Here is a 16,763-nt window from a genome sequence, read left to right on the forward strand (position 1 = left end):
AGCAGAACAAACGAGCATTCCTTCAGAATCTTGGAGGTTACTCTTGGAAGAAGAACTAGAGGCGGAAAGATATAGGGAGGATGATACTTCCAAGGAAGTGATAATGCATCCACTGCCTCCGCCTGAGGATCCCGGGATCTGGACAGATACCTGGGAAGTTTCTTGTTTAGATGAGAAGCCATCAGATCTATTTCTGGAAGTTCCTACATTTGAACAATCTGAAGAAATACCTCTGGGTGAAGAGACCATTCGCCCGGATGCAACGTTTGACGACTGAGATAATCCGCTTTCCAATTGTCCATACCTGGGATATGAACCGCAGAGATTAGACAGGAGCTGGATTCCGCCCAAACCAAAATTCGAGATACTTCTTTCATAGCCAGAGGACTGTGAGTCCCTCCTTGATGATTGATGTATGCCACAGTTGTGACATTGTCTATCTGAAAACAAATGAACAACTCTCTCTTCAGAAGAGGCCAAGACTGAAGAGCTCTGAAAATTGCACGGAGTTCCAAAATATTGATCGGAAATCTCACCTCCTGAGATTCCCAAACCCCTTGTGCCGTCAGATACCCCCACACAGCTCCCCAACCTGTAAGACTTGCATCTGTTGAGATTATAGTCCAGGTCGGAAGAACAAAGAAGCCCCCTGAACTAAACGATGGTGATCTGTCCACCATGTCAGAGAGTGTTGTAAAATCGGTTTAAAAATATTAATTGAGATATCTTTGAGTAATCCCTGCACCATTGGTTCAGCATACAGAGCTGAAGAGGTCGCATGTGAAAACGAGCAAAGGAGATCGCATCTGATGCGGCAGTCCTAAGACCCGACATTTCCATGCATAAGGCTACCAAAGGGAATGATTGTGACTGAAGGTTTTGACAAGCTGATATCAATGTTAAACTTCTCTTGTCTGACAAGGACAGAGTCATAGACACTGAATTTATCTAGAAACCTAAAAAGGTTACCCTTGTCTGAGGAATCAATGAACTGATTGGTAAATTGATCCTCCAACCATGAACTTGAAGAAACAACACAAGTCGATTCGTATGAGATTCTTCGAAAATGAGAAGACTGAGCAAATACCAAGATATCGTCCAAATAAGGAAATACCAAAACCCTATTCTCTGATTACAGAAAGAAGGGCACCGAGAACCTTTGAAAAAAATTCTTGGAACTGAGGCTAAGCCAAACGGTAGAGCCACAAAACTGGTAATGCTTGTCTAAAAAGAGAATCTCAGACACTAAAAGTGATCTGGATGAATCGGAATATGCAGATACACATCCTGTAAATCTATTGTAGACATATAATGCCCTTGCTAAACAAAAGGCAGGATAGTCCTACAGTAACCATCTTGAATGTTGGTATCCTAACATAATGATTCAATAATGATAGATCCGGAACTGGTCTGAAGGAATTGACCTTCTTTGGTACAATGAAGAGATAAAATAAGACCCCAGCCCCTGTTCCAGAACTGGAACTGGCATAAATACTCCAGCCAACTCTAGATCTGAAACACATTTCAGAAATGCTGAGCCTTTGCTGTGTTAACTGGGACACGGGAAAGAAAAGAATCTCTTAGCAGGAGGCCTTAACTTGAAGCCAATTCTGTACCTTTCTGAAACAATGTTTCTGAAACCAGAGATTAAGAACGGAATTGATCCAAATTTCTTAAAGAAAACGTAATCTGCCCCATACCAGCTGAGCTGGAATAAGGGCCGCACCTTCATAGGTACTTAGGAGCTGGCTATAGGTTTCTATAAGGCTTGGATATATTCCAAACTGGAAATAGTTTCCAAACTGATACCGCTCCTGAGGATGAAGGATCAGGCTTTTGTTCCTTGTGAGGAAAGGAACGAAAATGATTATTTACCCTGGAAAGAAAGGGAAAGCAAAGTTGACTTAGAAGACATGTCAGCATTCCAAGTTTAATCCATAAAGCTATTCTAGCTAAAATAGCTAGAGACATATACCTGACATCAACTCTAATGATATCAAAAGATGGTATCACCAATAAAATTATTAGCATGTTATAGAATAAAAATAATGCTATAAAATTATGATCTGTTACTTGTTGCGCTAAAGCTTCTAACCAAAAAGTTGAAGCTGCAGCAACATCCGCTAAAAATATAGCAGGTCTAAGAAGATTACCTGAACATAAGTAAGCTTTTCTTAGAAAGGAATCAATTTTCCTATCTAAAGGATCCTTAAATGAAGTACTATCTGCCGTAGGAATAGTAGTACATTAGCAGGAGTAGAGACAGCCCCATAACCTTAGGGATTTTTGTCCCAAAAAACTCTAATCTGTCAGATGGCACAGGATATAATTTGCTTAAACGTCTAGAAGGAGTAAATAAATTACCCAAATTATTCCATTCCCTGGAAATTACTTCAGAAATAGCATCAGGGAGATAAAACACTTCTGGAATAACTACAGGAGATTTAAAAACCTTATTTAAACGTTTACATTTAGTATCAAGAGGACCAGAATCCTCTATTTCTAATGCAAATAACACTTCTTTAAGTAAAGAACGAATAAATTCTATCTTGAACAAATACAAAGATTTATCAGCATCAACCTCTGAGACAGAAACCTCAGAACCAGAAGAACCATTATCAGTATCAGAATGATGATGTTCATTTAAAAATTCATCTGAAAAAAAGAGAAGTTTTAAAAGACTTATGTATACTAGAAGGAAAAATAACAGACATAGCCTTCTTAATGGATTTAAAAAATAAAATCTCTTATGTTATCAGGAACACTCTGAAAATTAGATGTTGACGGAACAGCAACAGGTAATGTAACAGTACTAAAGGAAATTTTATCTGCATTAATAAGTTTGACATGACATGCAATACAAATAACAGCTGGAGAAACAGATACCAAAAGTTTATAGCAGATACACTTAGCTTGGTAGCTCCAGCATTGTGCAGTGATTTTCCTGAAGTATCTTCTGACTCAGTTGCAACGTGGAACATCTTGCAATATGTAAAAGAAAAAAACAACATATAAAGCAAAATTGATCAAATTCCTTAAATGACAGTTTCAGGAATGGGAAAAAATGCCAAAGAACAAGCTTCTAGCAACCAGAAGCAATAAAAAATGAGACTTAAATAATGTGGAGACAAAAGTGACGCCCATATTTTTTCGCGCCAAATAAGACGCCCACATTATTTGGCGCCTAAATGCTTTTTGGCGCCAAAAATGACGCCACATCCGGAACGCCGACATTTTTGGCGCAAAATAACGTCAAAGAATGACGCAACTTCCGGCGACACGTATGACGCCGGAAACGGAAATAGAATTTTTGCGCCAAAAAAGTCCGCGCCAAGAATGACGCAATAAAATGAAGCATTTTCAGCCCCCGCGAGCCTAACAGCCCACAGGGAAAAAGTCAAATTTTAAGGTAAAAAATGTTAAATTAAAATGCATTATCCCAAATATGAAACTGACTGTCTGAAAAATAAGGAAAGTTGAACATTCTGAGTCAAGGCAAATAAATGTTTGAATACATATATTTAGAACTTTATAAACAAAGTGCCCAACCATAGCTAGGAGTGTCACAGAAAATAAGACTTACTTACCCCAGGACACTCATCTACATATAGCAGATAGCCAAACCAGTACTGAAACGAGAATCAGCAGAGGTAATGGTATATATAAGAGTATATCGTCGATCTGAAAAGGGAGGTAAGAGATGAATCTCTACGACCGATAACAGAGAACCTATGAAATAGACCCCTTAGAAGGAGATCACTGCATTCAAATAGGCAATACTCTCCTCACATCCCTCTGACATTCACTGCACGCTGAGAGGAAAACCGGGCTCCAACTTGCTGCGGAGCGCATATCAACGTAGAATCTAGCACAAACTTACTTCACCACCTCCATCGGAGGCAAAGTTTGTAAAACTGAATTGTGGGTGTGGTGAGGGGTGTATTTATAGGCATTTTAAGGTTTGGGAAACTTTGCCCCTCCTGGTAGGAATGTATATCCCATACGTCACTAGCTCATGGACTCTTGCTAATTACATGAAAGAAAGAAACCAATTGCTAGATAGACTGAGCTCGTACAATCATGGTGCTGATAGCATGTGTATAAGGCTGGCCAAGCACAAGCGACTTGACCATTGTTCTAGAATGCTATCGATTAACCTGAACAGTTTTTTTTAAATGTTAATCTGTATGTGGCTTAACTACTAGTTTAGACATAAATGCCCAACTGTACACAGAATTATAAAGAAAAATAAGAGAAAATGCACATAATAAAACCTTCATAAGTGGCTGCAACATAAATGAAAGAAGAACATGGATAAAACAATTTTATATAAGTTTTAAGCAAAATAAAGTTATGAAACTGTATGAATACAGGTGGTTGGTGGAAAAGGACAAGCCAATGAGGCAATACATACATGCATGCTGAATGGTTTGCACGTTAACATGCACAATGTGTGAAAAGCCGTCAATACCTTTGCTAAAGTCATTCTCATAGCACTGACTGGAGAAGGTTCAATATCCACCAGAGGAACAGCACTTAAACTCTGAGAGGCCGCACAAGACAGAAACAGACAACAAAGGGTTAGAACATGTACAGCAGTAGATTATAGCTGGCAAGCAGCAAGCCCGGAGCTCAGATTTACACAGGAAACAGAGATTCAGTGATAGTTTCATATAAACCAAAATAACTAATATGAGGAATCACGAAGCCTTCCCCTATAGGACCTCTCACCAATGTTTATAAAGCACTAAAAAGCGATACCAGGTATCTCAAACGCCAGGAAGGCTGCAATCATATCGGTTACAGAATATATATTTTACTACAGATGCGGCAGCCGGTTATAACATCTTCTTATTGCAATATTGCTTGTATTTAACCCTAGCAAAGTGATTAAACACAAAGTCTGCTCCAGAGCAGCAATGTACTACTGGAAGCTAGTTAAAAACATCTAGTGGGCCAATGACAAGACAAATGTGTGTTGCCCCCTATCACCAGCTAGCTTCCAGTAGTGTAAGATATGTACATATTCTTTTAAACAAAGGATACCATTTGAAAATAGAAGTAAATTAAAAAGACATGCAAGTTTAATTAAAAAAAGATAAATACTCCTATTATCTTATATGCCTCTTTTACTTTGTATAATGTGTTTAAACTAAGCTTCACTGATAGCATACTGAAATAGGCTGAAGAGTGTGCACGTGTATATGGCCCTCATGTAATTTGCATACTTCTAGGTCTGCACATGCTCTACAATCAAGCAAACTAAATTGTAAAAACGTAAAGTTTTTCTTTTTATTGTACAACTTTAAAAGCTGCGATCACTCACCATAATACTATGCTACAGAAAGTTAATCTCAGAGATTTTTTCTTTAGGTTTGGAGAGGCTCAGCTATGCACGTCAATTGGACTGTGCAAATACATCAGTTTGCAGCCAATCATGGGGACTACTGATGTATCCTTGGAAGCTCAGCAGGTTAAATGGTAGGGACACATTGCCAAGCTCATATGGAGGGAAGACAGTCACAACAGCATGCATTTACAAAGAACTATCCTACCACTTACGGCAAAGACACAAAGAGTGTCTAAATAAAGGGCCCTTTCATGATGAATTTAATGTACATTTAAAGGGACATTAAAAACTAAATACATTTTATAAGCACAGTATTGAGGTTATGCCCTGCCTCCCTTTAGTCATGGGTGCTGCCATGTTGAAATCTAGCTTTCACAACATTCCAGTGATGATGTGATTGCATATGTGCAGCAAATCTCCTTTAGATATAACTGCAGTGTAACCTAGGTTCCAAAATGGTGCCACCTGTAATTAGAAATTGGTGCATGAGTGTTTAGTGTCCCTTTGGGCTTGATTTATCAAGCAACGGCAAACAGTGAGGTACATATGTGCCCCTGTCCGCCCCCGCTGCAATTCGTTGGCGGAATTCTGCATTGCACATGAGCGCTATTTTGGTCTGATGACCGCTGCTTGATAAATACTGACTGCAGGTTCTCTTGTGAGAAATTGCAGTTGTAGGGCGACAAACAGTTTGATACTGCATGGCCTTATTGCTGGCAACATTATCCAAAGACTTCTGGATTCTAAAGGGTTTGAAGTTGGAGTTAAGAAGATTTCAAAGTATTTTTTTTATTTTTTAAAGAAGAAGATAAAAAAAAAAAAAAAGATTTCCAACAGATATGGTAGGGTCAAACACAATAAAACACAGTAAAACAATTTCAATTAATTACTGGGATATCCATAACCTTAAATGGCCATAAGAGTTGAAAAATGACATGCTCTAGTTGTTAGAATGTGTCATTTTATGACTATCGACCCTGCACTACTGTGTGTTTACCCTGACAAAGGTGTTAAACACACAGTAGAAGCGCCACTTGGGACTCACAGAGCACTGCTGATCTAAAATTGTACCTTGTGAAATCTTTTACAATTTTTAGACCACTGTTAGTCGATAAAATGAGATTTATGTAAACTAATACATCAATTTCCTTATACTTGAAGTAGACCTTGATGGTCAAACACTAGCTACCGGCCAGTGTTGATGTAGTTGTACATGAGTTGATAGAAAACTATGGGTTTTTTTTTACAACAACATACAGATTTCTATTATTGTTGTACATTTCTATGGCTCATTTTATTGTTAAAGGGATGCTAAACCCAATCTTTTTTTATGATTCACATAGAGCATGCAATTTTATGCAACTTTCTAATTTACTCCTATTATCAAGTTTTCTTCATTCTCTTGCTATCTTTATTTAAAAAGCAAGACTAAGTTTCAAAGCCGGCCTATTTTTGGTTCACAAACTGGGTTGTGCTTGCTGATTGGTGGCTAAATGCACCCACCAATAAAGAAGTGCTGTCCAGGGTACTAAACCAAAAATTGGCTGGCTCCTTAGCTTAGATGCCTTCTTTTTCAAATAATGATAGCAAGAGAACGAAGAAAAATTGATAATAGGAGTAAATTAGAAAGTTGCTTAAAATTGCTACTCTATGTGAATCATAAAAAAAAAGATTGGGTTTAGTATCCCTTTAACAATAAAATGAGCCATAGTTTATTCTCAAATGCTCTGTTACAACACAAAGGACTTCATAAAAACTTTACTAGTACAAAAAAACTACTCTATAAACATTATACCTCCAAAAATGGTTCTTGGCTAGACATCAAGACAGTTCTATAATGTACATTAAATGTAATCAGAAAATGCTCCTTACTGTGTCACTGTCAGACGGCAGGAACTGGAAAGGCTGTGCTTTGTGAAATACTGAATTTTCTTGCATGAACAACTGTAGATTGTAATCCCGCATCACCTAAAAAAGGAACGATATAGAACAATCATTTAAAAAGACAAAAAGGACACAGGACCACACAATGCCCACACCCTCTAACATGCATTTAAAAAGTCAATGTTCATATTTTAAAATATATTTTTGGCCTTAGCAATATGCAATTTCAAATACAGTATGTGTCAGTGCTGGGAATTAACTGTTTAATTTAAAGGGACATTGTTAACTTTGCATAAATGTTTTGTAGGTGATCCATTTATATAGAACATCTGGGAGTGTTTTGTAACAATCTATTGTTTTGCTTATTTTTAAATAACATTGTGCTGATTTTCAGACTCCTAACCAAGCCCCAATGTATCAGATGTATACTCATGTCTAGAGACTCCTGCTGCTCCTCTTTGTGTAATCAGTCTTCTCATATGCAGTGGAGGGGTGTGGAGTAACTGTTCTTCCTGTATTCTCAGCCCTTTTTAATGGGTGCCCAGCGAAACCTCAACAATGCGAAACTGAGAGCTTCTACATAAGTTTTTAAAAGCTTTTTTACTGGAGCAGTATCTGTGCATTTTCTTCTTTATAATAGTGTCTATTAAATGCAGTTATATGAAAATTGGTGTATACTGTCCCTTTAACAAGTAATTTAAAATTGTGTCCAGCCAATCTGGACTTATATATGGTGGTAAAGTCAAGGTTGAAACAATGGTGGTTCACAGACAAAGACGTGCATAGGCTGTATAGCAGTAATAAAGTGTACTGCAAGGATGAGGGGGGGAAAAAATGTTTGTTTTAAATGCATGAAAGAGAATATAGACATTTATATTTCATTTGAATCGATATCCACTTCAGATATCCCGTCACTTAGGAAACATCAGTGGGCCATATAGATTCTTATATTAGAAAATGTGTTTTGTAACTCAGGCCGCAGATGATTTAAAGCCTTTTACAGCTATTGTAATAAAATAAAAATGAATTCTATAGTTTTATATAAAAAAGCATTTAGACCCAGCTTTAATTGATAACCGTGCAAAATAAAGTCAGCAAAAGCTACGGATCCAAAATGTGCACCTAAAATAGATCATGCTGTACAATGAGTGAAGATGACCAAATTAAATAAAATAAAAACCCCACAATCAAAGCAACACCGAACTTAATGAGATGGGCCAATTAAAATCTTACCGCAGAAGGGAATTTCAGTTGCATGAAAGCCTGAAACATTAAAGATAAGAGGACTGTGTATTTGCATATAAATACAGAAAGAACTTACAGTCATTATAGTAAAAGAAACAGTTTAAGTTATTCCTCAAGCCAGCCAGATGATGACTAAACAGTTCTCAAGTCCTCCGTAGTTCTGCAACAGTAGCAAAAGTAAATGGCTACCAAATCATTGTTGGATCGAACCGACTTAAGAAAGCCCTCAAATCCTTATATATCAGTATTCTAACTTTTGTTACTAGAGTCCAAGGGGCCCATTTATAAAGCTCCGGATGGAGCTTGAAGGTCCGTGTTTCTGGCGAGCCTGAAGGCTCACCAGAAACGCCAGTTATGAAACAGCGGTCTAAAGACAGCTGCTCCATAACCTGTCCGCCTACTCTGAGAAGGCGGACAGACATCGCCGCAATTCAACCTGATTGAGTACGATTGGCCGGGAAGCTGCAGGGGGCGGCGTTGCACCAGCAGCTCACAAGAGCTGCTGGTGCAATGCTGAATACGGAGAGCGTATTGCTCTCCGCATTCAGCGAGGTCTGTCGGACCTGATCCGCACTGTCGGATCAGGTCCGACAGACCTTTGTTAAATGGGGGCCCAAATCTTAAAAAAACAAACTCCCCAGTTTTGATTGAAATTATAGTGCAGACTTCACAGGGGCAGAACTCACTGAATTTTCTAAGAAAAAGGACTGAACCTGAATGTCCCAGAGAAATTACTGCTGATTCCCATAGAAAGTAATGAAGCTCTCTGGGATACAGAATCTCCCAGGAGAGAGTGAGGTAACAGTGGAGCACCTGGCATTAAAATAAATTCTCGGTTTGCAGCAAATACAAATTTAACTAAATATCTTCACTAAAGTTTAAACTTGTATTTGCGGTTTATTTGCTATGCAGTACTTTTGTGTCAGTATATTATAAATTTGGAGTAAACTTCACCATCACACAGCTGGAGAGATAAATCAGTGATATTATGAGAGAACTCCCTTGTCCATGACACTGAGAATGTCTGGCTTATTTCAGAAAGGAAAAAATACAGAAATATACAGATTATCTTAGTTTGTTAAAGTTGCACCATTAACATAGGTTACTTTTTTGTGATGTCAACCTATCCCTCTTTTGTCTGTCTTTCTTGTGTGCTGTTAATAATATGTATTAAATAAATGGAATTTTATCAGACATCGTTTGCCCTTGAATATAAGGGGGGAAAATTAACCTTTATAATACGACGATAATGAAAACACAATGATCAAAAAAAAATTCAATTCCATAAGGAAGTAAAAGAATAAAGTATTTTTTTCTATTAGTGATGTTTATCAGCAAATGTTCTTATTGTACCAAAATAACCATCTCATTATTGTGTTCAACCACTGTAGTTTTTGAGTTAAACGCTTTCATAATCTCTAGAATTGCATTTGAGCTCAGTTACTGTATTCGTGTCATTTTATGCCCTTAAAGGGACATTGTACACATTCTTTGCATAAATGTTTTATAGATGACCCATTTATATAGCCCATCTGGGAGTGTTTTGTAACAATGTATAGTTTTGCTTATTTTTTTAATAACAATGTGCTGATTTTCAGACTTCTAACCAAGCCCCAAAGTTTTAAATGTAGACTAATGTCTACTGATTCCTGCGGCTCCTGTTTGTATAATCTGTCTTTTCATATGCAGGGAAGGGGGGGAGCGACTGCTCTTCATGTTTTCCCAGCCCTTTTCAGTGGGTGCCCCAGCTAAACAGTGCTAAACTAAGAGCTTCTAAGTAAGTTTTTACAAGATTTTATACTGGATTTTTAGATCATTATCTGTGCATATTCTTCTTTATAGTAGTGCCTATTACATACAGTTATATAAAAAAAATGTGTATACTGTCCCTTTTAAAAGGATAGAAAGGTAAAAATTGAAATGGGCATGGGTGCATTTCATTTTGAAATATCAGCATTTATGCAATATACTTCCATTAGCAATAATGCTTATAGTAAAAGTTAAAGGGACACTAAATCCATTTTTTTCTTTCATGAGTATGTAATTTTAAGCAACTTTCTAATTTACTCCTATTATCAATTTTTTTGTTCTCTTGCTATCCTTATTTGAAAAAGCAGGATTTTAAGCTTAGGAACTGGCCCATTTTTGGTTCAGAATTCTGGGTAGCGCTTACTGATTGGTGGCTACATTTTTAAATGCTTTTAAAACATGTTTTAATGCAGATGTCTTGCAATGTAGTACTTCATTTCAGATAAATGTTTAAAAATGACTTGAATATCCCAAATATATTATTTTCCGGCTTTCACATATTCAGTATAAGATAACATGGGGCGTCGCAGGGTAAAATAAAAGGTTGGGTTTCACTTCCATAGAGAAAATGATAATCTGGGAAAATGTTTTAAAAATATGAGGATTCCAGCCAAGCTTACAAGTAAAGGCCTTTTTACTTCAATCACAGGAACCTTAGTACAAACTCACGGTTGCACTGATATTGCAGATCGGCAGTGCTTTTATGCCGGCATTATAAGACTGTGGTGCTGCTTCCATTGAATAGAATTTCAAGAAACATTTATTTCACAGAACAATACATGACCTCTACACAACTACTCACCGGGAATTAGACCCAGACAGTTCGGGTTTCCATTTGTATTTTTTCCAGGATTGAATTTTAAACCACTTTACAATTTACCACTATTATCTAATTTGTTTCATTCTCTTTGTATCTTTTGTTGAAGAAGCATATGTTTGCAGCCACCAATCAGCAGCTCCTAAACCTACCTAGATATGCTTTTCAACAAAGGATACTAAGCAAACAAAACAAATTGGATAATAGAAGTTAATATGGTTTCATGTCCCTTTCGTTTAAAAAAACAGAAGTTTTTCTGACGCTGTATTAGACATTCTTAGGTTTGAAGCCAAGTCACACTGGATATGCAAATGTCAGGGTTTTGTGGGAAACGACCACTGCCAAAAAGGTGACATTGCGCATTTGTAACATACTGCACATGCTTACAGCTATTTCTGTCTTGCCTGTGTTTGTGAGAGTGCCGGAGTGGGTATGTGTGCGTGAGAGTGCGTGTGTCAATCAGCGTCTTTCTGTGTGTGAGAGTCTGTGTGAAAGAGTGAGTGTATTTGTGTGTTAGTGTGTGTGAGAGAATGTGTGTATGAGAGAATGTGCGCATGTGAGAGAGCGCTAGTGTCTGTGTGTGTATGAGAGAGTATATGAGAGAGAGAGCACAAGTGTGAGAGAGCACTAGTTTTTTTTTGTGTGTGAGAGAGAGTTTGGGGAGTGAGATAGTCAACATGTGTGTGTGAGTGAGTATTTGTGTATATGAGAGAATGTGTGAGTGTGAGAGAGAGAGAGTGTGTATTTGTGTATATGAGAGAGAGAGAGAGAGTGTGTGTGTGTGTGTGTGTGTGTGTGTGTGTGTGTGTGAGAGAGAGAGAGAGAGAGTGTGTGTGTGTATTTGTGTATATGAGAGAGAATGTGTGTGTGTGTGTGAGTGTGTGTGTATTTGTGTATATGTGTATATGAGAGAGAGTGTGTGTGTGTGTGTGAGAGAAAGAGAGAGTGTGTATTTGTGTATATGATAGAAAGTGTGTGTGTGTGTGTGTGTGAGAGAGAGTGTGTGTATTTGTGTATATGAGAGAGAGTGTGTGTGTGTGTGTGAGTGTATTTGTGTATATGAGAGAGAATGTGTGTGAGAGAGAGAGAGAGAGAGAGAGAGTGTGTGTGTGTATTTGTGTGCATGAGAGAGAGTGTGTGTGTGTGTGAGTGTGTGTGTGTGAGAGAGAGAGTGTGTGTGTGTGTGAGTGTGTGTGTGTGAGAGAGAGAGTGTGTGTATTTGTGTATATGAGAGAGAGTGTGTGTGAGTGTGAGAGAGAGAGTATTTGTGTATATGAGAGAGAGTGTGTGTGTGTGAGTGTGAGAGAGAGAGAGAGTATTTGTGTATATGATAGAAAGTGTGTGTGTGTGTGTGAGAGAGTGTGTGTATTTGTGTATATGAGAGAGAGTGTGTGTGTGTGTGAGTGTGTGTGTATTTGTGTATATGAGAGAGAATGTGTGTGTGTGTGTGTGTGTGAGAGAGAGAGAGAGAGTGTGTGTGTATTTGTGTACATGAGAGAGAGTGTGTGTGTGTGAGTGTGTGTGTGTGTGTGAGAGAGAGAGTGTGTGTATTTGTGTATATGAGAGAGAGTGTGTGTGAGTGTGAGAGAGAGAGTATTTGTGTATATGAGAGAGAGTGTGTGTGTGTGAGTGTGAGAGAGAGAGAGAGAGAGAGAGAGAGTGAGTATTTGTGTATATGAGAGAGTGTGTGTGTGTTTGTTTTTGTTTTTAAGTTTGTTTTTAAGTGCTATTATATATAGTATGTACTCTGGGGGGGGAAGACCTTGCAAGTGTGTCCCAGCTTGCACTGAACTAAAGGTGACAACCCAAAGCGACATGCTGAGGGTAACCAGACCCTGCATCAGAGAATTTCTTCACTTTTACTCTTTACTGTTGTCACCATACAGTTCTGTACAGCACTATGCAAAATGTTGAAACAAAAGTTACTAAAGATATTAATAAACCAGCATCACTGAACTGTATAATTAGATTTACAAAGAAAGTAAATCAATTAAATTGACAAGGAATACACTTACCCGACTGGAGGTTTCTAATAAATACTGGAATGTATTCTGTACAGCCTGGCAAGTCTCTATTTCCGTCCTGTTGAATGCCATAAGATAGTCCTTTAGATGATCGTACACGTTGCCATCGAGTGCCTAAGGCAAAAAGTAAAAGCCGTTAAGTCCAGTCCGTTTCAGTTTAGAACTGCTAAAAATTTAGCTCAGGGAATGGGACACAAATCATGCAACATTATGGTTAAAGGACCATTAAACTTGACATTTCAACACCACATAAAATGTTTAATTATTGCAATATACATTTATTATTTATTTTGCAGCCTTTTGCTGTAAAATACATCTTAAAGTTGTGGTTGTTTCACTTTCTCCAAGGGAGGTTTGGGTTAATACCTTGAGGCAATTTATGTGAGCTTGTATTTACTTTTCACTCCTTTCCTAAGCTTCTGTGTTGTCAAATGCTTTTAAAAGGTGGATTATCAGTTTTACATCAACAATCATGATAGGCAAATCAATCTTTGTAGTAGTAACTAAGTTGAATCAGTGCTAAACCACCTTAAGGGAACAAAAGAGTGCAGGCTACTCCAGTCTACACATGAGCAACCAGAGTTTGTGCTATATCTGAATGTTTGTGATTGGATAGCAGGGGTTCTTTTGTTCTGGGGGACAGGGAAATCAGTAAAAAAAAATAAACATAAAACAATATACTCATTTGACAAAATAAAGCTGCAGTTTTCATTGCAAAATTATTCTTATATATGAATGTTTTTAATCATGTAGTTTACAATGTGTTTAGTGTCCCTTTAACATTGGTCATTCTTCTTTATATATTAAATGGCCACTGCAGTCAGTATAACTTTCATGATTCAGACAGAGCATGCAATTAAAAAAAACACACAAAAAAACATTCCAATATACTTCTATTATAAAAAAGTGCTCATTCTTTTAATATTCACACTTTGTGATGCCCCATCTCCTGCTGAGCATATGCAAAAGTGCACAATAGGTACATATATGCATTCTGTGATTGGCTGATGGCTGTCACATGATACAGGGGGAGGGAACATTTGTTTAACTTTGAAATGAGCAGTATAATATTTTCTGGAAAATTTTAAATTCAAAGTAAGTGCTATTACATCGTCTTTGTATTGTGTGTTTGTCTATTATTGAATTAACTGTATTTAGTGGTCCATAATCTCAAGCAATGTTCATAACTAAATACATTTAGCTTTGCAGCAGTTTAATTTCCATTCCTTTTAATGCAGTTAGCAGTGTTTTTTTATCTCTCCACCCGACATGAACTTCCTGCCCAAAGGGACACTGAACCCAATTTTTTTCGTTTCTGATTCAGATAGAGCATGAAGGTTTAAGCAACTTTCTAATTTGCTAAATTCTCTTGGTATCTTTATTTAAAATGCAAGAATGTAAGTTTAGATGCCGGCCCATTTTTGGTGAACAACTTGGGTTGTCCTTGCTGATTGTTGGATAAATTCATCCACCAATAAAAAAAGTGCTACCCAGAGTCCTGAAGCAAAAAAAAAAAAAAAAAAGCTTAGATGCCTTCTTTTTCAAATGAAGATAGCAAGAAAAAAAGCTTAAATGCCTTCTTTTTCAAATAAAGATAGCAAGAGAACAAAGAGAAAATGATAATAGGAGCAAATTAGAAAGTTGCTTAAAATTGCATGCTCTATCTGAATCACAAAAGAAAAAATTTGGGTTCAGTGTCCCTTTAATTCACAAATGGAAATCACTAAATTGCAAGGAAAACAACAAAGCTAAGCATCACATTTCATCTGCATGGTGAATCAATTTAAAAGGACATGAAACCCCAAAAATGTGTTCAATAGTTCAGATAGAGAATACAATTCAAAAATAGTTTCCAATTTACTTCTATTATCAAATTTGCTTAGTTCTCATGTTATTCTTTGTTGAAGAGATATCTAGGTAGGTAGCGTGCACGTCTGAAACACTACATGAAAGGAAACCGTGCTGCCATCTAGCGCTCTTGCTTATGTATATATTGTTGCAAAACCGCTGACATAATGTGCCGCAGACACGTGCACACTCCCAAACTTACCTTCCTGCTTTTCAACAAAGGATAACAAAAAAAATGAAGAAACTTTCATAATAGAAGTAAATTGGAAAGTTGTTTTTTGGTTTCATGTCCCTTCAAGAATTTCAAAATGCTATGCTCCGTGTATCAAAACATTAAAGCAATAGCCACAGCAAATAAACTGTTGTTTTTTTAACCAACTATGTACCGGATAACATTTTCATTACTGGATAAGCTATGAAAAAAATATATTTTAAAAGCCCCCAAAAAACTCACAACCGAAGGGGCACTACACATATATCAGGTGGCTGTAAGGTGTGTGGTTATGGTCTATGAAACCCTTATAGGGAAGTATAGCCCTAGTATTGCTGTAAGTTACCCTTATTTTTCTGCAAAATACACATTAACTGCACAGATTAAAAAAGCAGAAATATTTTTACCCACAGTATAAGTTCATTTATATGGTATTTTTTATAAAATACACAGCACAGGGCACCTTACTTAAAGTCAAAGTTAATTTTATGCCTACACATTAATGCCGTACATTAATCTTCTAAACACTAATGCAGTCCCATTACTTTATTTTTGCCAAATCCTTGTTATTTTATATATAATCGTATGTTTTATTATATACCGTTTTTTCACATCCCCCGCCCACCTGCTCATTTCCTGCTTTTTCTGTTTCACACATAAGAGTGGTCCCACCCGCTCTTACGTGTTCATCTGTGCGCGTTCCAGTGAATCCTCTCTTATTGCGCATGCCTAAACATACGATCTCTGCTGTGATACATATTAAAACAATGAATCACTCGATTCATTGTTTTGTATCGTAGCAGTGATCGTATTAGCTATTCCTGTGCCGTCAACTAATCATTCAGATGCCGGAACGTCAATCCGAAATTTTTGATCATGAAGAGAATGCACATGCGTGTCTCATGAACGCGCTTCTATAGAGGCAGAGAATTCCTTGAGACATGCATGCGTATTTTCAATTGTGGGCGTTTAATGAGTCTGTTGGGACGCCAGTGGGGGACCAATAAAAAGATTTATCAAGATATTCATCATTTCAAAATAATCATTTTTTTTATACCCAGGCAAAGTGACAGCGTGATAACATAGTGGTTTAAAAGGTACATTTCTAAGTTTACTAGTAAAGATGACAAAAATTGATGAATTAAACTCAAATTAATTTTTGATGTTCTTTGAGATGCAGCATAGGGGTGCGTGATAGTTAACTTTTCCTTTAAAGGGATAGTAAACACCAAAAATGTTATTGTGTAAAAAGATAGATAGATAATCCCTTTATTTACCATACCCCCGTTTTGCATAACCAACCACTGTTATAGAAATATACTTTTTACCTCTGTGATTACCGTGTATCTTTTGCTGACTGCCTCCTTATCGCAGATCTTTTGACAGACTGGCATTTCAGACAATTAGTGCTCATGCACGCAGAGTTATTTATCTATATGAAACACATGACCTAACGCCCTCTAGCTGTAAAAAACTGTCAAATGCATTTAGATGAGCCTAACTAAGAATGAAGAGAGAACAAAACAAATTTGATGATAAAAGTAAATTAGAAAGTTGTTTCAAATAACATGCCCT

General features: G+C 37.2%; 1 protein-coding gene across 4 annotated transcripts in view; it reads right to left on the minus strand.

Annotated features, from left to right (window-relative positions):
• FCHSD2 (FCH and double SH3 domains 2) overlaps positions 1–16,763 on the minus strand; it is an 816,168-nt gene that overhangs the window by 265,497 nt on the left and 533,908 nt on the right. For 3 of the 4 annotated variants that reach the window (XM_053708714.1, XM_053708716.1, XM_053708717.1), the window contains 3 exons: positions 13,121–13,243; positions 8,468–8,497; positions 7,223–7,318 (listed from right to left, as the gene is read on the minus strand). In XM_053708714.1, coding sequence (XP_053564689.1) covers positions 7,223–7,318; positions 8,468–8,497; positions 13,121–13,243 — 249 coding nt within the window. The remainder of the gene's footprint in view (positions 1–7,222; positions 7,319–8,467; positions 8,498–13,120; positions 13,244–16,763) is intronic. The other variant, XM_053708715.1, reaches the window with a different exon arrangement.

Source organism: Bombina bombina, chromosome 3 (assembly GCF_027579735.1).
Source record: "Bombina bombina isolate aBomBom1 chromosome 3, aBomBom1.pri, whole genome shotgun sequence".
In the NCBI taxonomy this organism is placed as follows: domain Eukaryota; kingdom Metazoa; phylum Chordata; class Amphibia; order Anura; family Bombinatoridae; genus Bombina; species Bombina bombina.